Raw genomic sequence first — 26,916 nt, 5'->3', positions numbered from 1 at the left:
GATCATCCCTCCCGGTCCTGTGCCTGAGACCCTCCCGCTCGCTCGCCGTCACAAGTCAGGGCCGCTTAATCCCGCTCTTTCCTCCTTTCTCAGGAGGGGCCGAGGGACTGAACAGTTGCTCTCTGCCAGGCCCCGTGCTGAGCGTAAGCCAGTTTCCTGGCGTTAGCTCTCTATGACCTCCCCTCTCTCTGGCTGAGGGCATCCTCCTAGAACTTTCCATAACCCCATTTATCCTCACAGAAAGCCCATGTCTACAGAACCCCTGTCAGAATGATGGGCGATGCCGGGAGCAGGGAACCCACTTCACCTGTGAGTGCGAACTTGGTTATGGGGGACAGCTCTGCACGGAGCCTCGCGATGTGCCACCCCCTGGAAAGCCCGGTGAGAACTCCATCCCAGGCCCTGTACCCTCGCAGCCCCTTCCCTACCGCCGGCTGCTCTAGTATTATTCCATAGATATTATTGTTTTTTGGTTTTTTTTTTTAAAGATTTTATTAATTTGTTTGACAGAGAGAGAGAGAGCACAAGTAGGCAGAGAGGCAGGCAAAGGGGGAGGGAGAAGCAGGCTCTCCGCTGAGCAGGGAGCCCGATGTGGGACTCGATCCCAGGACCCTGGGATCATGACCTGAGCTGAAGGCAGACGCTTAACCGACTGAGCCACCCAGGTGCCCCTAATATTATCGTTTAATAGATATCTGTTATAGATCTCTAACAGATAGCAAATTATTAATATAATGTGTATTCTATAAAACATAATGATCTAATATGAGCCCTAGAGATTAGCAGAACGAGGGCTCTCAAAGAATCTGAGTCCCTGTGCCCATCCCCTACCGACATGCAGTGGCCCCCGCTAATCTGTGGTCCGAGACCCCCCTCCAAGGGGATGCCTGGGACCACAGACGGTACCGAATCCTGTGTTTCTTCCTACATGTACATACTAATGGTGAAGTTTCATTCATAAATTAGGCACAGTAAGAGATTAACAACAACAAAATAGAACAATTATAACAATATACTGTAGTCAAAGTTATGTGACCGTGGTTTGTCTCTCAAACTGTCGGGTTGTACTGTCCTCATCCTTCTTGTGATGCTGGGCAATGATAAGGTGCCTAAGGGAGGGGATGAGGTGAGGGGAATGACGTAGGCCGTGTGAGGTCACCTTAGGCTGCTATTGATCTTCTGATGCTACGTCAGAAGGAGGACCATCTGCTTTTGGACCACAGGTGACTGTGGGTGGCTGAAACTGTGGAACACCAAGCCCTCCATGGGGGGGAACTGGCCATAGTCTGGGATCCTCTCTCTGAAGCCTCGCTCCTTTCTCTGGTCTTGCCTCACCCCGCTCTTATTTGCCCATCTTGTGTCCCTCCTGAGCCTCTCCAGTACCTCTCCCCATCCAAAACTAGACTTCCCTTGAGCCTCTGGGCCAGTAGTTCTCACCAACTTTATCTCCCCTCAGATCGGGCCAGGGTGGGGAAGGGGTGGCTTTTTCAACCTGTTCGTTTCAGGACTCCTCCCCACCCGCCCCGAGATTTGGATTAGGTAGGTCTGGAGTAGGCCCAGACATCTGCATTTTTACCAAGCTCCCAGGTGACTGAGGGAAGTGATTCCAAGGCTGCTCTTTGAGAAGCACTGGCCAAGATGGTACCCCCTAGATAGTACTCTAGGGAAGCAGCGGGATGAACATCCCCCCTAACAAGGCTGATGGGAGTTGTGTGTCCAGAAACTCAAAGGGATCCTAGGGGTATGGTGCCAAGGCCCTGCAGCAACAGCCTTCTGGAGGGAGGCCTAGCCACACCCAGCGAGTTAAGGGACGCTATCCTTGCTGGGTGGCAGTTTAGGACTCAAAGGGAGTGTCTCCTCCCCCCATGCCTTCCTGACCTGTGTCCCTACGTTCTGTCCCCTGCACCCCAGAAGCATCCAACTTTGTGGGCGTCCTGTTGGGGATGCTTGTGCTTGGGCTGGTCCTAGTGCCCATCGTGACCAGAGAATGTGTTTCCAGGAAGAGGAAGAGGAGGAGGAGGAGGAGGTGAGTTCTGGGAAAGGGGAAGAGCAGGGGTGGGTGGGGATGAGTCAGCAGGGGAGCGGGCACCTACCCTCCTCTGTTCCCCACAACCCCCAGGGAGAAAACGCAGAGCCAGAACAGAGACAGGCTGGCAGACGCTGGTGAGAACCATTCCCACCCCAGAACCTTGGCGACGGGGAGCTGAGTCCGCCTCTGATACAGGTTTTCTCCCTTACTCCTCAGATTTTCTTCCGGAGCATGCCCTTCAAGTCCCTCAGTTTTGAGTTGTCCTCAAAAAAGGAGAGAGAAAATAAAATTTATTTTTGAAATGTGAATTTCCACATGATTGTGGTGGAGGAAGGGTCTGTGAGGTGGGTCTTGGAGGGGGGCAGTGAAATAGGAGGGAGGGACACAGGTGTGCAGGCAGTGGGGGGAGGCTAGGGCTGGGTGCCCTGCAAAACGTCCAGAGGGGAGGGGGACTGGAGGTGGGACGGAGGTCTGGCTGTTCTTTGGACAAAGCCGTTTGGGGGTGGGGCGTCCAGCCCTCTGGCTTCTGGGGAACAGGAGAAAAGACTGCACTGTCCGTCTTCACAGGAATCCAGGGCTCGTGGAAGGTGATCCTAAGGACTCTGACATTTCTAACGATGAGATTAATCACTGGGTGCCGGCTAAGCATGGGGAATGTGGCTTTTTCCAAAGGGCCAACCTCCTGTGACCCTCGGTGGTGGTGGTGGGGGGACCTCCACCTTCTGCACCTGTCCATTTCCCAAAAGGGCCTAGGGGTTACTATGGCAACTGAGGTGGGGTCTGGAGGCCCAGGAGTTCAGAGCCCCATCCTAGCAGGAGTGGCTGGCTCACCTCAGCCTGAGGCCAAAGGGCAAATTCTGACCCCTCCCCCAGAGTCCCGTGTCTTCCATCAGGCAGGTCCCTGCTTGGGGGTGGGGGCTGGGACATCCTGTTTGGGTCCCAAGAAGGAAAGAAGGCCACCAGCTGGGATGGGAATGGTCAGGATGGAAGACCCCAAGGGACCGGGGGGTGCCCAAGCAGGCAGGACACTGGGTCCTATACTTATTCTCTGACATGACCCTAGCAGCCACCTACGTTTAAGGAATTGAGATCCCAGCTGGGTGGGGAAGGGCCCCGGGGAGGGAGGGATGGCCCCCCACCAGGCTAGCCGTAGGGAGCAGCTCCCACTTTGGAGCTGGGAATGGCAGGAGCGCTCAGGGGATTCCATGAGCTGCTGATGCTTTAGCCTGGGCATGGTGAGGCTCCCTGCTGCACACCTGCCCCCCCAGCTCCCTTCACCTCATCTTTGCCCTTTTGCCGGTTATTCATTTATGCCCTGTCCTCTTGACCTCAGCTCCTCCCCTCAACAACTAAGGTCACCTTATCTAGCCCGGATGTCTGGTTGGCAGGGGAAAGGGGTGGCCTGGGTGGGCATCCTCCGGATAGACCTCCTCCTCCAGAATCCAGACCCCCTCCATCTGTGGCAGGATAGAGTCCCTCCCAGACCCCTCAGGTGTACAAAACATGGGTGATGGGTCATCAAGGGAGGGGACAGAGGATTCCAGAGTATTAGGGACTCTGGTAGGTAGGAACTTGTAGACAGGATCACCACCCAAGGTTCCCTGGGCTGGGAAGGGCAGAAGCTGTTATTTTGAGTCCTGCACAGACCCCAGCACAACAGGGGGCAACTGAGGCAGAAACAACAAGGCTGCCTCAGGTAAACAGTGCTGGTCCCTGCAGGTGTCCCTGGGGGCGGGCAGACTAAGAGGGAAGGAACAGAAGATGGCCACAAAGACTCGCAGGGGCTTGACCCCATTCCTGTCTTCCTGTTTGGGAGGGAGAAGTTGGGAGAAGACACTCAGGTGGTTTCCCCTCCCCTTCCCAAGAGGCTGGGAGAACCTGCCTGGGCAGCATCTTGAAAGGGGGAATTGTCTTCCCAACGACTCAGCCCAGCATCTGTGTGTGTGTGTATACCGTGGGGGGTCCACATCCCTCACACCAGCTCTCTGCCCCTCCCCCACAGCCCATGCAGACTCTTCCCCCCCCCCCCCCGCCTCTGAGCCAACCCCAGCTGTCAACATCTGGCCCACATCTGTCTCCTTCATCTGAGTGGACCCCCACCCCAGCCGATGCCCCCCTCTTCCCCGTCAGGGGGCTGGGCAGGGCTATAAGCTCAAGGCCTCCCTGGCCTCCCGCGGCCCCTACCAGGGCTGGGGAACCAGGACAGGGGAGGGAGGGGGCAGCCCCACCCCGGAGGTGCCCCAGGCTCTTGGCAGAGCCATCTGGAGCCGTTAGAAGCAGCTGCCAATGACTCATCTCCCACTGCCCCCACCCCACCACCTCAAACACACCCTGGGACGGGGAAGCATGCCTGCAGCCCCCCACAACCCTGTCTCCAGACCTCTGACGCCTCCTCCATACCCAGGCCCCAGTCTCTGCAGAAACCCAGTCCATCCCCCACTCCCAATCACCCCCAGGACTGCATCGCTTCCCATTTTCTTTTATTTATAAAAAAAAAATTGTTTTAAATATAATTTAAGAACCCCTCCAAGCACCGGTGTCTGTCTCTGGTTTCCACCACCACATCACCCCCCCACACCCCCTCACGGACACAGCTTGGGGCTACTTGGGGGCAGGAAAGTGTCTGGGAGTTGTGGTGCGACCAAGGCACTGTTCCGGAAACAGACACGACGATGAGTCCCTGTTTTACCCTGGGCGAAGGAGTCAATAACGAAACAGGTTCCCCCCCCCCAACACAGAAAGTTATGACAAGGACAGTAGAAAAACAAAACAACAAGAAACAACAAAAAATGGGGAGGGGGAGAAAAAATAAGACCGAAACAAAAAATAAAACTCAAAAACCTTCAATATGAAGGCAGCAGATGGGGGAGGGGCATTTACAAGGGAAAACTGAGTTCGGGAAGACAGCAGCAAGGTTGGGGACATCTGGGTCCAATGATTTTGTCACTGGGCCGCGACGCCCCTTCCCGCCTCCCGCCACGACGGGTGCGCTCCGCTCCCGAGCTCACAGGCTAGTCACCCTCTTCTCTTTGGTCTGCAGGGCAGTGCATTGGCCCTTCGAGGTGAGGAGGGGCACGTGGGGCCCTAACTGGGGATCAGAGGGAGGCTGTGGGAATCGTGCCCAACCACCCCTGGGAAGCTGGCAGATTAGAGGCGCTTCCTTTCCCTCTGGTCACACCCAATCCTGAGGGAAGGGCTTCCCGCCTGGGGGGCATGTGATGATTTCTACACTCCTATGGCAGAATCCTCAAATCCTGTCTCTCCAAATTGCCAGCTCCCCACCCCCATGGGTTCAAAGTGCAATCCAGTGGGGCTCAGGTATGGCGGCCTCTTGGGTCCCCATCCGACTCTGCCCCAGGAAGAAGGGGAGCTGTGTCCCCAGCCGGGAGTTCCTGCAGCTCCGGAGCGGTGGGGTCAGACAAGCAGGTGCAGGTCAGTACTGGGGGGCTGGTGCTCCCGACCCACCGCCTGGGGCTCCAGGCTTGGCCTGGGACTTCATGTGCTGGACACTGGCCAGGATTTTCTTCTGGTGTCCCGCCAGAGTGACTCCAATTCGGAGCAGGTCCCTGGGGAAGAAGGGAGAGCTAGGTGAGGCCAGAGGGACTCCCCGGGAGGTTCACTTAGCTCGAGACCACGCCCCGCCTCTGGACTGTCAGCCAATCAGGAAGGCCAGCAGGGGAGGGGTACACGTCAACAGTTGCCAATAGTTGCGGGCAGTTTCCAGAGGCTTTAGGAGGCAGACTGCGCAGCCGCAGTAGAGGGTGGAGCCGGGCTGGCCAGAGATGGGAGGTGGGGAGTTGCAGCTTGGGGCACCGACAAGGATTAGGAAAAGGCAGAGAATCAGCGAAGGGGAGGAATGAAAGAGAGAAAAGCGCACAAAATGAGGGTGGGGGAAGGGCTGCACAGATTGCTCTAGAGGAGAAGTCAGAAGGAAAAAGGCCTGAGAGAGAAAGAGCGGGTGGGGAGGAAGGGGCGGGGTGGGGCGAAAACGAGCTGCCCCCCCCCCGCCCCCTTCCCCATCCTGAGGCCTGGAGCCTGAGATAAGGGAAAACAGCAGAGGTGGGAAATGGAGAGCAGGGACCTGTGTCAGGGCGGCTCTGGAACAAGTCAGGGAGCAGGGGGCGGGGTGTGTGAGCTGCCCGGTCGGGAGGCTGCCTCCCACCCTCTGGTTCCAGATTTCTCTTCCTTCCATGTGTTATTCAAACCTGGGCTGTGAAGAGAGCCTGGGAGGGAAACGGGCAGGCAGAAAGGTGGAGAACCAGAGAGGCCAGCTAGGGGAACACAGTGTTCGGGAGGCGTTGAAACCGTAAAACCATTTAACATTAAAGCTGGAAATGATCTCCAAAACCCAGTCCAACCTTCTCCTTTTATGGGTGAGGAAGCAGCCAGAGTTGACACTTTGTTAATGTGAGAGCAGGGTCTGGAATGTAGATAGATGCACAAGGACAGATACCCATGGCAGGATAAGGAGCAAGATGGCCCAGGGCTGAGGTGGCGCAAGGGGGTGACGGGAGTGAGGCAGGTGAGGCGGGCACTGCGGGGCTGGAAGATTCCCTGGGCTCTCAGCCCCCGGAGCTGCTACTTTGGGGTTGCTCTAGATAACAGAGTTGGCACCATGAGTTGCCCCCAAAGGTCCCTGCTAAACTGGCGGGCCTGATTCTGGTCCCCAGGTGCCCCTGACACTGTTTAGCTCTCAACGGCCACCTCCAGCACCTGCCACGACTTACTCAGCAGAGATCTGGCTGACCAGTTCGAAGGAGCCAAAGCCAGCGGCTGCGAAACTTTCTTCGTATCGTCCCATCTTGATGGCTCGAAGCCATTCACCCACTGAGCCAAAAGCTGAGTAGTGAGGCTGCCGCTGATCCAGGAGCGGGTGTGAGGCCCTGGACAAGGCAAGGATGGGGAGGGGCACGCTGAGTTCCGGGGCTACGTCAGGGTGGGGACTTTGAGCCCAGCCCTAGAGCAGCGGACGGGGACAATGGACAATCCCACATACCACCAGAGGGCTGGATACTTCCGAGGGGGAAGCGGGGGATTCTCAGGTGGTGGCAGAGTGCAGGAAGGAGGCCCACCCTCTGGGGTCCTCACCCGCCATTCTCCCTGGCCACGATTTTGAGACTGGCCGGGTTCCGGATCATCTTGTCGAGGGCGCTGACCACCTGGGGGAAGCGGGGCCGTGCATTCCGGTCCTTCTGCCAACAGTCCAGCATGAGCTGGTGCAGGGAAGTGGGGCAGTCTGGGGGCGGGGGCAGCCGGTAGTCCTGTTCAATGGCATTGATCACCTGGAATGACAGGTAGAAGCACTGGGTGAGGATCTCCCGGGAGAACAAGGATGCCAAAGGACCCCCAGAAGAAAGTGACTCAGCAGATGCTGGAAGAGGTGCCATAGGCCTCGAGAATGGCAGACTTGGGGGGTCCTCCTGGCCGGGGCCGAAGCTGGCTGTGGCTGGATGCTCCTGGGCCAAGATCTAGATGAGTAACTTCCCAACCCTGCCCTCCTTCTCCGTGTCCTTCTGTGACTAGACGTGCTGTATCAAAGTCTTGGATACAAAGATCATCTCTACTTTCTGCCACCCTCAAGGACCCAACAGTGATGAGCTCTCTGGGGACCCCACTCCCCCCCCACCTCCATATCCCCCGTGAGAGAACATTCCAGGAAAGCTTGGTAGGTCCACGGGACACTTACATCCTGATTGCTCATGTCCCAGTATGGCCGTTCCCCAAATGACATGACCTCCCACATCACAATTCCGTAGCTCCAGGCGTCACTAGCAGATGTGAACTTCCGGAAGGCAATGGCCTCAGGGGCTGTCCATCGGATGGGAATCTTTCCACCCTAAAGACGGGAGAGGAAAAGGTGAGCTGAGGGACTCACAGGACCCAGGCATTTCAACGCCCTCCCCCCCACCCCCCCGCCGCCTTTCCCCCAGGCCTCCTTTCTTTCTGGGACTCAGACACACAGCTCCTCAACTCTGTTCTTTTCCTGGACACTGGAAGTCGGGTTCCCTAAGCTGACCACCCCCTCCATGGTCTGTGCTTACATCCAGTCCCTGAATCGGAACTGTCAAACTCTCCGTCTCCCACCTTTCCAAGCTTCCCTCTCCACCTGGCCCTAAGAACTGAGTTCAGATGCGGGTCCCCTGGCCTCACCAGAGAGCTCGTGTAGGTGGGATCAGAAGAGTTCTCCTCCAGGAACCGGGAAAGCCCAAAGTCGGACACCTTGCAGACGAGGTTGCTGTTGACCAGGATGTTGCGGGCGGCCAGGTCTCGGTGGACGTAGCTCATCTCAGCAAGGTACCGCATGCCCGAAGCAATGCCCCGCAGCATGCCCACCAGCTGGATGACAGTGAACTGGCCATCGTTCAGCTGGAGATCGGACAAGGGACAGGACAAGGCTAAGACAGCTCACCCGCCCCGCCCCCGCCTTCCGCGCTCTGAACCAGATCTGCCACTCGCAGACCCATGTCATGCTCCCCTGCCAGGCAGTCCTGCTGACTCCCCAGGTAAGCCCTCTTCCTTTCTCTTACTCTGAGCCCTCTCAGCTCTCACCGCACTAACCCGACACAATGCTTAAGATTATAAGGAGGGGCGCCTGGCTGGCTTCGTCAGTTAGGAGTCCGCCTCTTGATTTTGGCTCAGGTCATGATCTCAGGGTTGTGAGATCGAGCCCCGCAACAGGCTCTGCCCTCAGCACAGAGTCTGAGGGTTGTCTGTCTCCCTCTGCCTCTGCCCATCGCCTGCTGTGCACGCTCTCTCTCAAATAAATAAATCTTAAAAATTAAAAAAAAAAAAAGGTTGTAAGGAGATCACTTTAACGTTTTCTTCTATTTAGTCTAATACAGAGCTTTACACCCAGGGCATACTCAACAAATGCTTTTGATTGAACATGTTCATTTTATGGGACAGCCACAGAGTTCTGCTAGTCGGTGTGGGCTCGGAGCCACCTGTCTACAGGTACAGATGCATCCGTGCTGAACCAAGGCAATCTTGTTCAGCTCTCTTGAACCAGCTGTGTGTAGCTTGTAAGAGAGCAGTGAAAAACTGGGTGTGATCAATGACCACAGCCCCAAAACCAAGACCTAAAGCTTGACCTTGATCTTGACAGAGTCTGCTCTCACCAGATACGCTAGCCAGTCACAGTGAAAGAATCCCATACTCTGGGTTCAGCAAGCACGCAGGGGACCCTTGGCGGCCAAGCAGGGCCAGGGCCAGAGTCCAAAACCTGAATTCTGAACCAATCCTCCAAGCCTGCACCTACGGTAGGCCTGGAATGTCAGCTTGTGGAAACACTGCTGGCGAGATGCTCAGGGCAGACCCCGGAGTCTGTGATTCCTTTCTCCCTCACCCACCACTTACGATCCATCAGCAGGTTCTGCCTCCAAAACATGTCCCGAATCCAGCCACTTCTCCCCACCCTGCTACAACCCTCACACCCCAAAAGACTGCAAGTCTCCCCACTGGCTCCTGGCTCTTACTCCCCAGCATCACCAAAGGGAGCTCTGAAAATCACCCTTCTCCAGCTGAAATCCCTCCAAAGGCTTCCCCTGGAACTTCTAATCAAATCCAAATTCCTTTGGATACGAGGTACGTATCTCGTGGTACGTCTGACCACCACGTACATCGAGATCTACCACTGCTCCTCTGCTTGGGCCTTTTGTTTTGTTTGTAAAGATTATTTATTTATTTATTAGAGCGCGCACATGCATGCACGAGCCAGGGGAGGGGCAGAGGCAGAGGGAGAAGCAGACTCCCCGCTGAGCAGGGAGCCCGACGTGGGGCTTGATCCCAGGACCCTGGGATCATGACCTGAGCCGAAGGCAGATGCTTAACCGACTGAGCCACCCAGGTGCCCCAGACCTTTCTGCTTCTTGAACATGCCGAGTTCCTGCCCACTCTGGTTCCCCCAATGTGCTTCTCCTCCATCTGCTCATGGTTGGCTCTTTCTCTGCCCACAAGTCATCTCTTCTAAAATAAATCCCCTTTCCCCTGGGCAACTGGACCTTTGTCTGGTACCACCGGAACAGACCCTTGTGTCGACTGTGGAGGGTCTGGCTGTCATCACACTACCCGGGGTCTGCCTTGGCATCTCTCCTGATGACAGCCAGGTAGCCTGTCTCCGGATGGGGTGCTGTGCAAGGTACACAGCACCCCCGATGGAGGCTGGCCACAGATAGTGATTTTTGGACTTACCAAAACATTAGATCTATCTTCTCTTAACTAGAGAAACAAGCTAACTGACCCCACAGGGAAGAGACATTCAAGGGGATAAGAGGCCCAGCTTTTCAGCATGTCAGTGTCATAACAAGGGACTGTCCTGGCTGTTGAAGAGGCTCTAAGAAATAACCACCGGGTGCCATGCTTGATCCTGAACTGGATCCTGGTTTGGAGAAACCAGGAGGAAGAGACATGTAGGGGGACAACCAGGGAAATGTGAATAGTGACCGGGTACTGGATAATCCCATGAAAATGTGACAATTCTGTTCAATGCAATGTTTTGCTCTGTAGGAAAATGTTTTGGTTTTTAAAAAAGGATGTATAGTAAAGTGGAAAAATAAAATAATACCCAGTAAAACCTGTTCAAATGACAAAAATAAAATAAGCTCTTCCCCAGCATCTCAAGCCACTTCTCCAAACTGTTTCTTAAAAGCTTGTTTGTTTACTGTCTCCTCCATTCCACTGTCAAGGGCAGAGATGTTCATGGCTTTACTCCCAGGGCCTAAGACAGTGGCTGACGCACCAGATGGCGCTCAGGAAGCATTTGTCAAGAGGACGAATGACCACCCCTCCAAATCCTGGGTCCACTGGCCCCACAGACGGGCCATTTCCACTCGCGGCCGCAGGAAAGGCGAGTCCTGGGAACTCTAGCTGTCCTGGAGGGAGAACGAGGGGCATAGGGGGTGGGACGTGCACCCCACCATCCTGGTCCTGAGCTCCTTGGCTGTGCCGGGGGAGGGTGGGAGGCCGCGGGAGGCTGGGGGGCAGGGGGCTCACCCGCAGGAAGGAGTCCAGGGCGCCGTTCTCCATGAACTCGGTGAGGATCATAACGGGCACGCTGTTGGTGACCACACCTTCCAGGCGGATGATGTTGGGGTGCTCGAACTGGCCCATGATGGAGGCCTCGCTTAGGAACTCCCGCCGCTGTCGCTCCGTGTAGCCCCCTTTCAGGGTCTTGATGGCCACGCAGCTCTCTTTCTTCCCCGGGGCCTTGAGCCGCCCCCGGCACACCTCACCAAACTCGCCTTCGGGAAGGATGCTGAGGGTCAGCCCTCCTCTGCCTGTTGTCTGGCCCTCCTCCCCCCTACTCCCGCCCCATCCCGCACCCCTACCCCGAGCCATCTTCCCTCTCACCTGCGCCGATCACCTCCTCAATCTTGACGTAGGAGACATCGATCTCTTTCGCAAATTCCCTCACAGCCTCATTAGGGTCCTCGTAAGTGAAGGGGTCAATGTAGACCTTAGTACCTGAGGAACCGTGCGGGGTCCTGTTAACCGAGAGGCAACCTCCCCTGCACTCCGAGGCTGGGATTCTGGGCTCATCGCCCCTGCCCCAGCCCCGTATCCCTCAGCATAGGCCTACCCACCGTGCCCGATGAGATACTGTCCGTGTTTGTCCGAGTACTCGGCTTCTCTCCCATTGCTCTGCTTCCTGTGGCCGATGGGAAAGAAAAGGTAAACGGAATCACCCATCTCTGCGTTTCCAGAGGGACAGGACCGGGGGGGAGGAGGAGCGGGGATCAGCTTCCAAGAGGAAACAAGTATCCTGGGGCATCGAGGGAGGCTTGCCTGGAGCATGAGGGCAGGTAGCCATCTACACAGGCCCTCCTCCCAAGGGCCTCCAGGTGCCCCAGAGTGCTCACCTGAGGCAGAGAACAGCAATGACAATGACCACCAGGACCAGCACCACACCCACGACTGCTGTGCCTGCGATCAGGGCCAGTTGCTCCCGCCAGCTCTCGGTCTCTGGGGGAGAAAAGCTGCGATCAGAAGAAGCCGATGGGGGGCGCCTGGGTGGCTCAGTTGGTTAAGCGACTGCCTTCGGCTCAGGTCATGATCCTGGAGTCCCGGGATCGAGTCCCGCATCGGGCTCCCCCTGCTCAGCGGGGAGTCTGCTTCTCCCTCTGACCCTCCCCCCTCTCATGTACTCACTCTCATTCTCTCTCTCTCAAATAAATAAATAAAATCTTAAAAAAAAAAAAAAAAAAAGAAGAAGAAGCCGACGGGCCCTGGGGACCCTACACCAGCCTCAAGGCATGAGCTGTGCTCCCCGAGAACAGGCCCCCGGCGGTGTGGCAGGTGCGGGAAAGCACAGTGGTTTCCAAATTGCTTTCCACCGGTGCGGGCTCCTCCGAAGTCCCTCAGGGCAAGGGAGGAAGTTCCCAACCTCGTTACAGCGAGAGCAGGTTTGATTTTGTTCAGTTATACATACTGATGGCCCACAGAAGGCCCCAAGGGCTAAAAATGAAAAGGTCTCTAGCCAAAACGTGGAAATAACCCAGATGTCCGTCAACAGATGAATGGATGAATAAAACATGCTATTGCCATACAATGGAATATCTTCCAGCTATAAACAGCACGGATCCACACCCCAACGCGGATGAACCTTGCGAACATTGTGCCGACTGAAGGAAGAAGCCAGTCACAAGAGGCCACGTAACGTAGGACTCCATTTGTATGAATGTCCAGAATAGGCAAATCCACAGAGACAGAAAGTAAGGTAGTGTTTGCCGGGGGCTGGGGGTGATTGAAGGGGTGTCTCTTTTTGGATGCTGAAGTGGTCTACAATGAATCGTGGTGATGGTTGCACAACTCTGGACATACTAAAAGCCACTGAACTGTAGTCTCTTTAAAGGGTGAATTGTGGGCGCCTGGGTGGCTCAGTCGTTAAGCGTCTGCCTTCAGCTCAGGTCATGATCCCAGGGTCCTGGGATCGAGCCCCGCGTCGGGCTCCCTGCTCAGCGGGAAGCCTGCTTCTCCCTCCCCCACTCCCCCTGCTTGTGTTACTGCTCTTGCTATCTCTCTCTCTGTCAAATAAATAAATAAAATCTTAAAAAAAAAAAAATAAATAAAATAAAGGGTGAATTGTATGGTATGTGAATCCTGTCTCAAACTGTTAAAAGGTTTAGAAAGTCACTGGGCCAACCAGCGTATTACAATGAACAGATGTCAGGCGTCTGGGTGGCTCAGTTGGTTAAGCGTCTGGCTTTGGCTCAGGTCATGATCCCGGGGTCCTGGGATCGAGTCCCGCATCGGGCTCCCTGCTGGGCGGGGAGCCTGCTTCTGCCTCTGCCTCTCTCTCTCTCTCTGACTCTCATGAATAAATAAATAAAACATTTAAAAATATATATATTAAAAAAAAAAAAAGAAACACTTAAGAGTAAGGCGCCTGGGTGGTTCAGCTGGTTAAGCGTCTGGCTTCGGCTCAGGTCATGATCCTGGGGTCCTGGGATCGAGCCCCACATCGGGCTCCCAGTTCAGCGGGGAGCCTGCTTCTCCCTCTCCCTCTGCTCCTCCCCCCTGCTCATGCTTGCACTCTCTCTCCCTCTAATGAATTTAAAAAAAATGAACAGGTGTCACCTCAGTTAATCCTTGGAGCCCTGGGAGAGAGGCCTCGTGATATTTCCAGTTTGGGGAGGAGAGTTGGGGCTTAAGGGTCAGGCTTTTGCTGAGAGTCACACAGCTGGAAAGCCACTGGGCAGGTCTTCTCTCCCAGCTGTTGGTTTTGGCTTCTGCAGCCTATGCTCTCCTCACTAGGCCAAAAATGACTTGTGGTTCATAGAGAGAGGAGCATGGGAATGTGACTTTAGGGGTCCTTCGAGGGCACAGGCAAGGCCTCCCGCACGACGGAGGGGCAGCACCCCTGCCCACGCACTGCTCCCCAGGCTCACCGTCCAGCTGGGTCTGGCTGTGGTGCTCCTGGCCGAAGGGCCCGTAGCCGGCCTCGGAGCGTGCCCGCACCTGGACCAGGTAGCTGGCTCCGCGTTTCAGCCCCCGCAGCTCTGCCCGGTTTTCCGACGTCTTCAGGAACCGCACGCTGCTGGGGCCCTCTGTACCCTGTCGGCGGGGGATGTGGGGGTGTGCGGGGGAGGCTGGCCGTAAGCCAGGGCCCCCCAGTTTCCACTGCTCTTCCCACGCCTCTCCCCGCACCCTGTGCCCCCATGACTTGCATCTTGGTTCCACGGTGTGGCGGGGGGGGGCCTCTGTGCTCATTTACGTATGCACTGTGCTGTGCGTTTGGCTTTCGTTACGGCATTTAATCCTCGCCGCAATTCTGTGGGGCCGGTACACTTATTGTAACTGTTCTACACTGGGGATATTGAACTCAGAGAGGCCAAGGGGCTGGCCCAAGGTCACACAGCCAGCACTCAGCACAGCTGGACTTCAGACGCCTCTCAGGTGCCTGGAATTCAGCCGGCCCCCAGAACACATCCCCCTATCCACCCCAAGCCCCTAGGGGTGTGTCCTGGTCTCACCTTCTCATGGTACTTGACCTCGTAGTCCAGCACGGCCCCGCTGGGTGCCCGGGGAACAGCCCACGCCAGGCTCAAGCTGCTGGGCGATGATCGTGTCACCCGGATGTCGGACACAGGGGGCGGTACTGCGAGGGGGAGGACACGTTAGGGGCTTTGCACGTGGCAGGCCTGCCCCGGTCTTTCCCAGCTCTGCCTCTGAGTCTACACTTGTCTCAGCCCTCCCGCTGTTTCAGGAGTTCCCTCTGACCCTCTCTGCCCGTGCTGAAGTCTGCACCTCCCTTCACTCTTCTGTCTGCCTCTCCCCCTGCAAGTCCTGACCTTCCATGCTTCCTGGCGACCCCAGGGCCCCGCCGCTGCCTCTCCCCCTTCAGGCCCGTAGGCTGTCCGCCTCCCTCCTGGCCGGCCACCGGCTCCCCGTCTCACCCTCACGGTCAGTGGTGACATTCACAGCCTCAAACGGGACCGGCCCGCTGGCTAAGGAGGACACCCCGTTCAGGGCGGTGACCTCGAAAGTATAGGTGAAATCTGGACGCAGCCCGCGAACTGCCACCCAGGGCTCCACAAGGCCCCGGGGGCCAGGGTCGAAGGTCAGGTCTCCTCCGCAGGGTGTGCAGGACCCCCCAGGGCGGCACTCCCGGCAGCGCAGGGCGTAGGTGAGGTCCTCTCTGCCCCCGGACTCGAGGGGGGCACTCCACTCCAGGCGCAGGGAGGAGCCGTTCAGACGGGGAACCACACTTCTGGGAGCAGAGGGCGGGGCTGCGGGACACCAGGGAGTCAGAGGCCGACCTGATCATCGGGGGGTGGGGGGGGGAACAGCGGGGCACCCAGGCAGCCTCGCTGGCTTCTTGTCTCGGCTGGGCACCAGCAGGCCAGGGCCAAGCGGAGGGAGGCCGGGGAGGCTGGGGGCTGCAGTGGGTGCCCGCCCACCACCCCAGGGGCCGCCGGTCACTTACTGGTACAGGGCGCACCCCGGAAGTCCGTGCGGGCCCGGAAGTACCCATTGCGGCACTGGCAGATGGGTGAGCCAATGGTGCTGGAGTGGCTGTTGGCTGGACACGGCTGGCAGGACCCCTCGCCAGACAAGGGCTTGAAGGTGCCTTGGGCGCAGGCTGAAAGAGAAACCGCGTTCAAGAACACGCATCAGAAACATCCGGCTGCTCCCAAGGTTGCATGGAGTGCAAAGTGGGGAGCAGGGAGGAAAGAGCTCAGAAACCGAACATCTAAGAGAAGGAGACCCTCCCTTCAGATCAGGGACTCTAAGCTTTGTTAACCTCAACACACCCTCCCACCATCACCAAACACCCTGTGGCGGTCTGGTGAACCCACAGAGCCCTGCTCAGAAGTATGTTTTTAAATGCACACCACAGGGGAGCCTGGGTGGCCCAGTAGTTAAGCGTCTGCCTTCGGCTCGGGTCCTGATCCCAGGGTCCTGGGATCGAGCCCCGCATCCGGGCTCCCTGCTCAGGGGGGAGCCTGCTTCTCCCTCTCCCTCTGCCCCTCCCCATGCTTGTGCTCTCGCTCTCTCTCATATAAATAAATCATTTTAAAAAATAATTAAAAAAATAAATGCACACCACAAAACACACAGGATCACCAAGGAAACCAAGTGAATCAAAATACAATGATCAAGGGGTGCCTGGGTGGCTCGGTCATTAAGCGTCTCTGCCTTCAGCTCAGGTCATGATCCCAGGGTCCTGGAATTGAGCCCCGTATCGGGCTCCCTGCTCAGTGGGGTGTCTGCCTCTCCCTCTCCCACTCCCCCTGCTTGAGAGAGAGACAGCGAGAGAGGGAACACAAGAGAGGGAGAAGCAGGCTTCCCGCAGAGCAGGGAGCCCTATATGGGGCTCGATCCCAGGACCCAGGGATCATAACCTGAGCCGAAGGCAGACGCTTAACGACTAAGCCACCCAGGCGCCCCTAAATAAATAAAATCTTTTTTAAAAAAATACAATGATCAAAACATGAAGAAAGCAAGTTTGTGCCACAGGAACGCGTGCATTTCTTTATTTACAAGATAGAGGAGCAGGTCTAACGGCCACTGTAATACAGAAGACACCATGGGCCAAGAAGAGCATTTTGATGTTCCTGCATCATCTGTAACGGGCTGGGAAAATAGCCACGGTTTGAAGGATGTGCAAATGACCGCTGGGCCCTGTCACTGTGATTCCACACGCAAGGCCAATTTCAGGCAGAGACGAGGGACAGTAATGTCATTTCCTTTCTCTACAGAAGTTCACAGATCCCTTACGTTCTATCTACAAAACCCGGGTTTTGAACGCCTGCTCTAGAGAAACAGCTGAGTGAGAATTCAGTATCAGGGAGTCAGAGGAAACCTGAAGTGAGCATGAAATAGAGACCATGATGCCTTTGTCCTCAGAGCCCAAGTCCCCCCCATCCTGAGGACAGTCCTGCGTCCCTCGTCCAGAAAGGGGTTAGGCACAGTTAGGACAAAGAGGGTGCGAGAGCTCAGACCTTTGCCAGAGGCTTTGGAAACAGGCCTTCCGAGTGCCCCTGAGAGCCAAGAATGTTCCAAATGGAAATGTTAAGTGGCTGTAAGAGCTGGGTATAGGACTCTCCCTGCCTGGATGGCCAAGCTATCCAGAAAAGACGCCAGCCCTCACCTCGGCACCGGGTGTTCCCCTCGGCGGCCTCAAACCCGGGAGCACAGCTGCACCCTGTGACAGGCTGCTCGGCCCACTGGCCATCCTCCCGGCAGTAGAGGCTGGGGCTGGGGCCGGGGGTGGGGACAGCGTCGGCCACACAGCTCCCTGCCACGGGCACCACAAGCTCCCGAGGCACAGTCTCCGGGAAGTGGGTGAGGTTCACGGTCAGCTGGGCGCACTTCTTGTAGAAGAGATGCAGGGACAGCAGGGCCATGCAGGCTCCCTGGTCCTGGAAGGCCAGGTAGAAGCCAGCCTTGGTGAGTGGGCCCAGACGCAGCGTCTTGACGTTCACCTTGCCAGTTGCCTCGGCCCCAGGGCGCTTCCGGGTCAGGTGCTCGGCGGCCACTGTGTCCACCTGCCAGGTGAGGGAAGAGACTCGTTGCCGTGGTCTTCCGCTCCCCAAGGACCAGGTAGGCGGACTGTTTTCTTCTTCCCAGCTCACCCTCTCCCTGACCACCTCAGCTCCTGTTCCAGAGCCTTCTCTCTACCTTTCCTAGCGTGCACTTTCCTGCAGGCCCTAACATTACCCATTAATGCTTGCTGAGCTCCTACCATGCGCCCAGGCTCTGTCCCGTACCCCCTTTCTGTTCATTCACTCATCCTACAGACATTTATCAACACCTCCTCTGTGCCAGGCCCAGGACTTGAAGCCAAGGGAACTGAAATGAAGGAGATAGGTATGTATGTTCAAAGCACGATGAGACCTAGGACAGGTGAGACCCCAGGGTGGGCACCTCAGCAGAGGCATCCCAGGGGAGTTGCAGCTTCCAAGACAAGTAGGAATTGGGTAGAAGACCCAGAGAGAAGGCATTCCGGGGTAAGGCATCAGCTGACACAACGGAGGGGTCTCTGAAGGGCAGGGCATACTCAGATCAGAGAATGTGGGAGGTGGCAGAGGGTGGCCCAGACGACCGCCCCCGGGGACCAGAGCGGCCCTGGCCGTGACCGCTCCACATAGCAGACCACCTTCTTCCCTCCCTGGACCGGAGCCTCCTGCTTCTAGGGCCCACTGCCCCTGCCCAGGGCCTTGGAAGCTCATCCACTGCTCCTAGGCCACGCTGGCTGGTGGCGGGGCCCCGGGCGCCCGGGTACCTTGATGTAGGGGTTCTCCATCCAGGCTGGCGTGAAGGCTGTGGCCGTGTCAGCATCGCTCTCGAAGTAGAAGACGGTGAAGGTCTCCTTGCAAGAGCGCCCGGCCCGCGACAGGGAGAGGCACTCGAGCATGGTGAAGCGGAGCGTCGCGTACACGTGGACGGCTCCTCGGCGCGGGACCCAGCCGGTGCGCAGCCAGTGGGCCAAGCCCGGTGCCCGCTGCACGTCGCACACCTCATAGGTCCGGACGCTATGCTGCTCCTCATCCAGGCCGCTCAGCTCCTCCCACTGTGGGGAGAAGGGGGTCAGCTTGGGGGTGAAGGTGGGGAGGATGTCTGTCCTAGAGCAAGGAGCGGCTAGAGGGAGGGGACCCCTGAGGGCGAGGGCTAGGAGGACATATGCCCCAGCTGCTGGGATGTGGGGGGTTGGTGGCACGCCTTGTCCCTCCTCCCTGGGTGTCCCTCCAAGCCCCGGCTCCTGGGCCCAGCTCTTACCTGCCCTTCCACCTGAGGGAACGTGACCCACTTCAGATCGGCAGTTTCCAGTTTTGTGTTCAATAGGGTCTCTAACACAGACAGACAGACAGACGGTCAGCACTGGGGGAGACACCAGGAAGACCAGGTCCCTGGGAAATGACTGAGACAGGTGGGTCCTCTTAGCTCCAAGCTGGTGGAACCGGGGCCGACTGAGCTGACAGATGAAGAGGGGGGCAAGTCCTGCCCTCTGCTGTCCCCTTTCTAGTCCTTCTGTTTCTGAGCGCCAACCCCACCCCCCATGGCTGGCAGGCACCGGGCTGCCCCCCCCACCCCCCACCCCCCCCCACCCCCGTCCCGTCCATGGCTCCCAGATCTAGGCCGCTGAGAACCGCTGTGCCCTGAGGAGAGGGGAGGAAGACCAAATGGCTCAGATAGGGTTAAAGCAGAGCCCCGACCTGGCCTAACCTGAGGAGGGCAAAGAACAGCAGGTGCGGGGCTACCCCTTCCTTACAGGGCCTGCCTCCCCGCCACTCCACAGTCCCTGCCCCCAATCTGAAGCCGCCGCCTCCCTCTCCCCAACTCCACTCCCCTCTTCCAGCCCCACACCCCCTTCTCAGACCAAACCCTCCAGTCCTTCAGATCCCTGAGGGTGGTACTCCGCTCCTGAGGCCCAGCCCTGCCGCCCCCGCCCCCTGCCGCCCCCCAAGAGCTCTCCCTGCTGTCAGAGGAGGAAATGCTGGAGGCCAGGACGCTTGGGTTCCCGCCCCACCCCCTGCCTGCAGAGGCCTCACATCTGGATTTGGTTACGGGAAGGAAAAGGGGAGGAGATTTTAGGGGTGTGTGTACGGAGGGGTGAACACACCTGGCTCTGCTCTGGTCTCAGGGGAGGGGCGTCGAGGGAGGGGTGGGGCTCTGGCGGAAGGGGGGATTAGGAGAAACATCAGAGCCCCTGGCAGTGGAGGGTAGAGGGAGGGTAGGGGAATCCCCTGGGAGGCCAGTGCCATGTGGGGGGCCCCCAGGAGAGCCAGCAGCACACCTGGGACCAGGTTCCCCCAGCCTCCCTCCCCACTCCCGCCCCTGCTCCGTGGGGGCCACAGGAGAGAAGGGAAGGGAAGGTGGGTGGGTGGGGCAGCCTCCTCCCGGGGACCAACTGATGTCCACTCAAGGGCAAGGGGTCAGGTGGGACCCCAGCCAGGCCGAGGTGAGGCCTGGGCCCCCCAGGGGTGGCAGGAGCCAGCCCGGCACGCTGGGGACAGGATGCCCGGGTTCTGGGAAGGGGGTGGATAGAGTCTGCCGTCCCCACCCTCCATTGTTCCAGCTTGGATAGTGTTTTCCTGTCTCCAATTTACACACTGTCTGTTTCAGGGCTGTCCTCCGCACGCTCGGGAGCGACTCACTTTCTCTCCTCCTATCTCGGGCTCAGAGAGCCTGCCTTGATCTGTCAGTTCTTCTGCCTCTCCCATCTCTCCCCAGCCCTGTCCACCTTCCTTCCAGACTGTCGCCGTCTCTCCTCCATTTTCCACCTCCTGCCTTTTGCCTTCACGGGGCGCGAGGCCGCGGGCAGGTTACTTAACTCCTCTTTAAGCCTCAGTTTCCCCATCCGTAAAATGGGGGTAACAATCCCTCCCACTGCAGGGCTGTTGTGAAGGTGAAAATGTAAAGCGCTTAGCGCAGGCCTCGGGCTTGGAAAGCACCTAGGTGGCAGGCCCTTTCTCCTTCGCCTCTTTGCCTCCCTCTCACCACACTTCGCCCTGGGGGTGGGGGGGATTCTCCCCACTTTGCCTGCCTTCCTCCCAGTTATTTCCCCTTCTGCCTCCCAGCCGGGCAAGGGTCTCCTCTCCCCATCCCCAGCCTTTGATCCTCGGCCCAGAGCAGCACTGCCCAGCCTGGGGGAGAGGGGTTTCTAACTGCCTTTGATTCCTCCTCCTCAGCAGCTCCCCCCTTGACCCACCCCCCAGAGACCCCTTTGATTCCAGGCAGTGAAGGGGGGGAAGGAGACAGCTCATTGAGAGGAGATTAGGGCTGTAGGAGGAGGGTTTATAGGGCTCTTGGCTCCCCCTCTAGGGGGTGAGGGGAGGGAAGAGCCTCATGGATGAAGAAACATTTGGGGGGGGGACACAGAAAAATCAGAAATTTAGAGAGATGGGTAGTTAGGCTAAGTTCAGGTGTCCCAGGGGGCTGTGAAGGTCAGTTTCTGCTGGCCTGTAGGGTTGGAGAAAGGAACTCGGGCAGGGCTGGGGGTCTAGACAGCATTTAAGAGGCCGGGAGGGGGACAGCCTGGGGCAACCAGGGAGGGGACCTCACTGCAGCAGAGGCAGTGGCTTTGGGGGAGAGATCTGGGCGTTTGGAGAGTGAGCGCAGAAGCCGGCCGTCCTACCAGAGGCCCCGGGGAACTGCAGGACCAAGGTGTGAACGTTGAGGAATGGGGGGTGGGGGCAGTTTTCTGGGCCAGCACGAAGTTCTGCCCTGTCTGCAGTTCCTCCTCCAGAAACGTTTCCTCATGTTTGCCAGAGGTGGGAAGAGGGACAGAAACTTCGGAGAGATTGGAGTAGGGAGAAAAGGAAAGGCTGCCAAAAGGGCGTACCGAATCAGGGCTCAGAGTCTGAGAAGCTGCAGCAGGGGCACATCCCGGGACGGAGCTCCACTCCTTCTCTTTCCCAAACAAAAGAAAACTCCACTCCCCGCTGGGCCGCCTCCTCCCCGCTCCCCGCCCCCCGCCCGGTCTAGCACTATTGGTCCGAAGTGTTCGGGGTTGGGGTGCCGGGCTAGGGGCAGAGAGGCCGGCCCCTTCACTCCGAGGCCCAACTTTAGGGGCCCCTCGAGTGCCAGGGTGCCCCCTGGGAAACTCACCTTCTAAGGCGGCGGCGAGCGAAGCCCAGCAAAGCAGAGCCCGGAGTTCCATGGCGCCGTCTCTCTTGGGTTGGATCCGATCCGAGTTTGGGGGGCACTAGCCCCCCCAGGTCTGAACCCGCCCTGAGAGGGCAGACGCCGACTCCCCGCGCGGGTCTCTCGGTCGGGGCCCTCAGCGTGGGCCCATGCGGGCGCGCCCGGCACCGGCACCCGGCGGCGGCGCCCAGGTGTGGCCCCGCGTCCCCGCCGCGCGCGCGGGCGGGCGGGGAGCGTCTTCACACTGGCTGCGCCGGGCGGGCGCAGAGCGAGACGTGGCTGGAGTCGGGGGTCCCTCCGGGGCCTCGGGGTCCCGCCCCGGCTGGCTGGGGTGGGCCGGCCGCTCGCGGTCTCCCCCCCTCCCTGGAGCGGTGCTGCTCGCGCCGCGGGGCCGAGTGCGCTCCGCGCCGGCCGGGAGGGTGGGAGCGGAGCGGGAACCGAGCGGGAGGGAGGGAGACTGCGGCGCGGGGCCGGGCGGGCCGGGGCTGGGCCGGGCTGGGACTGGGCCGGGCGGCGCCTGGCCGGGGAGGGAGGGGCGCGCGGGGGGGGGAGGCGGGGGAGGTCCCCCCTCCCCCAGCCCGGGCTCAGCGTGGGGGCCGGGGCGCGCTGATTGGAGCGCACGCTGCTGAATAATTCATGAGGGAAGCAGAGCGGGGCGCCGAGTGGAGCAGGTCGGGAAGTTGGGAGAAAGTTTGGGGAAGGGGGAGGGGCGGCGGGCGCGGAGCCCGGGGACCGCCCAGACGTGCACGGTGGCCGTGCGCCCCGACGGGGACCGCGCGTGTCGGGGCCGGGGCCCAGCGACCCCCGGGGCAGGTCCGAACCCAGCACGCAGCAGGCAGCAGAGAAACACATCCAGCAGCACCGAGGGCCTCCCGGAGGTGCGCGTAAACCCGCGCCACGCACTCTAAGGCCGCTCCAGCCTTCCTGCGGACTTCGGATTCTACTTCTGGATGCGCCCACCATCCCACCGATGGCGCAGGGGACCATGTTTGGGGGAAGTTTTTGAGGATGGAGGGTGGCGCGTTGGGCCCCGAGGCAGCGACCCCAGCTTAGATGACCCTGGAGCGAACGGTCACACAATCTTTCAACAAACATTAGGTATTGGGGACCTACTGTGCGCGCAACATAGCGCAGGAAACTGGGAAGTGGGGCAACTGGCTTGAGATGCGGAGGAGTATAGAAACAAGGGAAGCAGAGTAAATAAAAGGTAGGTGGGACCGAGAGAGTAAAGGGTCTGGATGGATTCCCAAATCACCGTCTTCACTCTCACTGGGAGAGCTCCTGGCCGTCGCAGTCCTGACCCCTGGGGCTGGGCCGGAGCCGCTGCTGTCTTTCCCGAGGCTGTTTCCTGTCTGGCTCCTGGGGGCCCTCGGGATGTCTGGGAGGGCCCTTCCTCTCATTGCCGCCATCTCCCCCCCAATCCCATCAGTTAGAGGGGAGGGTCCAGGAAAGCGGTGCTCCTCCCACCAGCCCCCTCTAGGTCAGGGCACCTATAATGTGGGCAGCAGTTTGGATGGGGGATGCTGCCTGGAGTCCTCCAGTGAAGAGCTGGAAGGAAAGGGTTTAGACTCAGAAATTTAAGGGAGACAGAGTCTGAAGTTCCCTAGGAGCCGAGAGAGGGAAGGAGGAATCCTTGATGCCCTGAAGGGTTGGGGAGGGTGCGGGCGGGTGTGGTGGGGGGACGGCCAAGCGCCTCTAACCCTGCAGAGAGGACAGCCAGACTTGCAATGACCTCTTGTCCCAGCGCACTTATCTCCCTGCCACAAGTGGTGCTCCCCACACCCCTGCCCTTCCTCGTCGCCCTGCCTGGGTCCTGCACCGGGGTGGGGGGTCACAGAGGGCAGGAAACAGCCGGCTTGGCTGGAGCCAGGCAGACCAGCCCCTGGCCGGGAATTCCCTCCTCCCTCCCTGATTCAAGCCCTGTCTCCCTTCTCTTATTCAGCTTCTCCTCCAGGTTATCCACCCACCTCCTCACTCAGAACACACACAACTTTTCCTTGTTCTCACTATGCACTCAGATTCTTTCCTCTAAAAATTATGTCTCTATCTCCCCCTGGGCTCTGTGCTCAACCTCCCTCGGCCCTTGATTGATTGAATTGTCTCATTTGGTGGGGGATGCAGTTCATGCTTACCGGGTGTGTGTGTGGGTTGCATGACCTGGATGGTAGAGAGAGACCCACCCAGATGCACAGGGAAATGAGACGGGGGGGAATGAGGGCTGATGAGACAGAGGGGTGCAGAGGTCTAACAACTCACCGCAGATTCGAACCCTAGATCTCTGAGAACCAGGCCCCCTCCGCTAGAGGGAAGGGAACAAGTTAGGTAAGAAAATACCCAGCCGATCCCGTGTCATGGGTCCTCAGCCCCCACCTCCCAGCATGTAATCCAATTCCCAATATCTAATGTAGATGTATACCAACCAATAAAAGAATGAAGAAATGAAGAAAAAGAATAAAGAACCTGTGACTCTTGATCTCAGGGTCATGTGTTCAAGCCCCACATTGGGTGTAGAGATTACTTAAATAAGTAAATAAACTTTAGAAAATTCTTAAAAAGTAGAAGAATGAATAAAACAAAACCTTTATTAAGCATCTACTGCGTGCCAAGTGATCACTGCTAGTTTGAAGATTTTTAAGGCATGGCTCCTGGTCTCAAAGATCTTATAATGGGGCAGAAATCCCATTATTTCCCCTTTTCATGGAGATGATATCTGAGAGTTGCACTCCAATGCGCAGGAGTGTCTATCCTGTGGGTGTGAGGTCATTTCCTCCACCCTCTGTCCACCCAGGACCACTTCCTAGGAAAGCTAATTCATTATCCACAGTATTATGTTACATAGGTGAGCAGCCATGTCACTACCTGGATGGATGCTTGTTCCATAGACCCAAACAAAGCTCAGGACCTCCTTTCCTTATTATTGGAGCACTTTCCCTGTCCTCCGACCCCAATATTAGGCGATCACCCCATTCCCTGCCCATGATCAGTATGCTGCTATCACTCATTGCCATGGGAGTACCTGTGTGGAGCATCCACACCCCACCTCCAACAGCTGGTTGGGCTTTTTTTTTTTTTAAGATTTTTAAAAATTTCTTTATTTGAGAGAGTGAGCGAGCAAGCATGAGTGGAGGTGGAGGGGCAGAGGGAGAGGGAGAAGCAGACTCCCCGCCGAGCAGGGAGCCTGACGTGGGGCGCCATCCCAGGACCCTAGGATCACGACCTGAGCCCAAGGCAGATGCTTAACCGATTCAGACACTCAGGCACCCAAGATTTTTTTATTTTTAAGTTATCTCTATACCCAATGTGGGGCTTGAACTTACAACCCTGAGATCAAGAGTCGCATGCTCTACCGACTGAGCCAGCCAGGGGTCCTGGGGCTTTCTTTTTGCTCTCCACACCATGAGTTACTTGGAGCAGCGCTGGTGTTAGGATTTTTCCTATATGTAGTAAACAACAAATCATCCCCGTTCACCATAAATTACAGAAACTGTCACTCCTTTTCCCATATCCCGGCCCCCCTCTCTGTGGGTCTGCTTCACCCTGTCATGTCTAGAGTTAAGGTTACTGGAAGCCCGTGAAGCTTTTGCACCCCTCACCCACCTGGCCCCTCCCACTGCCCTGGTTAATGAGTGCCATCAATTTAAACAGTTTTTAAGGTGAATCCCAGCACAAGAATGTTTGCAGTGGCCTGAAATCTTCTGGCTCTTACACAAAAGGAATTCGGTGGAGCTTTCCACATTGCCAAGAATGAGTTGTAAAGCTCAGTGAGATCTTTGTAAACTTTCAATAATGAAAGAAAAAAATTTCAACTGGCCGTAATAGCAGGGAGACAGAGATGTAGAGAAATAGGAAATATTACAGGGGCGCCTGGGTGGCTCCGTCGTTAAGCGTCTGCCTCCGGCTCAGGTCATGATCCCAGGGTCCTGGGATCGAGCCCCACATCGGGCTCCCTGCTCGGAGGGAAGCCTGCTTCTCCCTCTCCCACTCCCTCTGCTTGTGTTCCCTCTCTCGCTGTGTCTCTCTCTGTCAAATAAATAAATAAAAAATCTTAAAAAAAAACAAACGTGAAATTCATTTTTTTTTTAAAGATTTTATTTATTTATTTGACAGAGAGAGACACAGTAAGAGAGGGAACACAAGCAGGGGGAGTGGGAGAGGGAGAAGCAGGCCTCCAGCCGAGCAGGGAGCCCGATGCGGGTCTCAGTCCCAGGACCCCGGGACCATGACCTGAGCCAAAGGCAGACGCTTAACGACTGAGCCACCCAGGCGCCCCTAAATGTGAAATTCTTATACCTAATTTCATGTTCATAATTTTGTTTTTATTTTCTTAGGATGGGTTCCCCAAATTGTATAAACTTCAGGACTCACGAAACCTGAATCCATTCCTTATCTGACCCCCCACAAATCTTGCTGAACTCATCATACATGAAGTTGTAATAGACACATGTCTATTACACATGTCAAAGCTTTCATTAATTTATTAGTGATTGTATTTTGATTGTTTGTGGCCCCAAGTTTCACGAAAGCAGGTACAACATATGTTGTGCTCACTGCTGAGTCCAGTGTAGGTCTGGCCTGTAATAAATACTCAGTAAATGTGTTAACTACTTATTCCTTTAAATCATTATTTTTTAATTCACTTGGCAATTCTTTTTTTTAGGATTTATTTATTTTGGAGAAAGAGTGAGTGGGGGGACAGAGAACCCCAAGTTGACTCCCTGCTGAGCGCAGAACCCCACACAGGGTTACATCTCACAACCCATGAGATCATGACCTGAGCTGAAATCATGAGTCAGACGCCCCTCACTCAGCAATTCTTTTTTTCTTTTTTAAAGATTTTATTTATTTATTTGAGAGAGAGCACATGAGAGGGGGGAGGGTCAGAGGGAGAAGCAGACTCCCTGCCGAGCAGGGACCCCGATGCGGGACTCGATCCCGGGACTCCAGGATCATGACCTGAGCCGAAGGCAGTCGCTTAACCAACTGAGCCACCCAGGCACCCACTCAGCAATTCTTTATTGAAGTTTTGCTATGGACCAGGACTGGGGACCCAAAGTCATCCTTCACAGCCCAGGGGAATAAGTAGGCATGAAACTTCAATAGAACACAGGAGGTTATGTGTGGAGCATCAGTGGTGGCATCCAGAGAGCACACCTAATCCAACCTGCAGGTTCAAGGTGAACTTTCTGGGGGATGCCTGGGTGGCTCAGTCGGTTTAAGCGTCTGCCTTCAGCTCAGGTTATGATCCCAGGGTTCTGGGATCAAGTCCCACATAGGCCTCCCTGCTTAGCAGGGAGCCTGCT

At 57.1% G+C, this 26,916-nt stretch overlaps 2 protein-coding genes across 3 annotated transcripts in view; one reads left to right on the top strand and one right to left on the bottom strand.

Moving 5' to 3' along the window:
• The window catches only part of ZAN (zonadhesin), a 34,209-nt gene extending 31,878 nt beyond the window's left edge, over positions 1 to 2,331 (top strand). The window contains exons 47-49 of the mRNA XM_064590330.1: positions 241 to 381; positions 1,912 to 2,026; positions 2,120 to 2,331. Of these exons, the coding sequence (XP_064446400.1) occupies positions 241 to 381; positions 1,912 to 2,026; positions 2,120 to 2,207 (344 nt within the window). The 3' untranslated portion in view covers positions 2,208 to 2,331. The remainder of the gene's footprint in view (positions 1 to 240; positions 382 to 1,911; positions 2,027 to 2,119) is intronic.
• Positions 2,332 to 4,492: 2,161 nt separating this feature from the next.
• Positions 4,493 to 22,113, bottom strand: EPHB4 (EPH receptor B4). 2 transcript variants are annotated; one of them, XM_045875660.3, is made up of 17 exons: positions 21,581 to 22,113; positions 18,749 to 18,819; positions 18,255 to 18,542; positions 17,121 to 17,517; positions 15,453 to 15,608; positions 14,923 to 15,255; positions 14,500 to 14,624; positions 13,915 to 14,080; positions 11,887 to 11,989; positions 11,611 to 11,675; positions 11,378 to 11,491; positions 11,021 to 11,268; positions 8,180 to 8,395; positions 7,716 to 7,865; positions 7,118 to 7,311; positions 6,757 to 6,912; positions 4,493 to 5,595 (listed from the first exon to the last, which is right to left on the bottom strand). In XM_045875660.3, exons 1-17 carry the CDS (start codon positions 21,630 to 21,632, stop codon positions 5,463 to 5,465), a joined length of 2,967 nt encoding a protein of 988 aa, XP_045731616.1. In that variant the 5' UTR covers positions 21,633 to 22,113; the 3' UTR covers positions 4,493 to 5,462. The 2 variants fall into 2 exon arrangements, with proteins under 2 accessions (XP_045731616.1, XP_045731617.1); XM_045875661.3 differs by lacking the exon at positions 21,581 to 22,113 and adding an exon at positions 21,315 to 21,387.
• Positions 22,114 to 26,916: the final 4,803 nt, after the last annotated feature.

This window comes from Mirounga angustirostris, unplaced genomic scaffold, assembly GCF_029215605.1.
Source record: "Mirounga angustirostris isolate CCGP_5_RB_7025 unplaced genomic scaffold, mMirAng1.0.hap1 SCAF_5, whole genome shotgun sequence".
In the NCBI taxonomy this organism is placed as follows: Eukaryota; Metazoa; Chordata; class Mammalia; order Carnivora; family Phocidae; genus Mirounga; species Mirounga angustirostris.
This window is presented reverse-complemented; position numbering and strand designations above follow the sequence as displayed.

What these genes read in the sequence shown, in the direction of transcription:
- EPHB4 (XM_045875660.3), bottom strand. Translation starts at nt 21,632, where the DNA reads ATGGAACTCCGGGCTCTGCTTTGCTGGGCTTCGCTCGCCGCCGCCTTA. An exon ending in GCTCGCCGCCGCCTTAGAAG is followed by an intron (nt 18,820 to 21,580) that starts GTGAGTTTCCCA and finishes TGTCTGTGTTAG; the next exon opens with AGACCCTATTGAACACAAAA. An exon ending in TCCCTCAGGTGGAAGGGCAG is followed by an intron (nt 18,543 to 18,748) that starts GTAAGAGCTGGG and finishes TTCTCCCCACAG; the next exon opens with TGGGAGGAGCTGAGCGGCCT.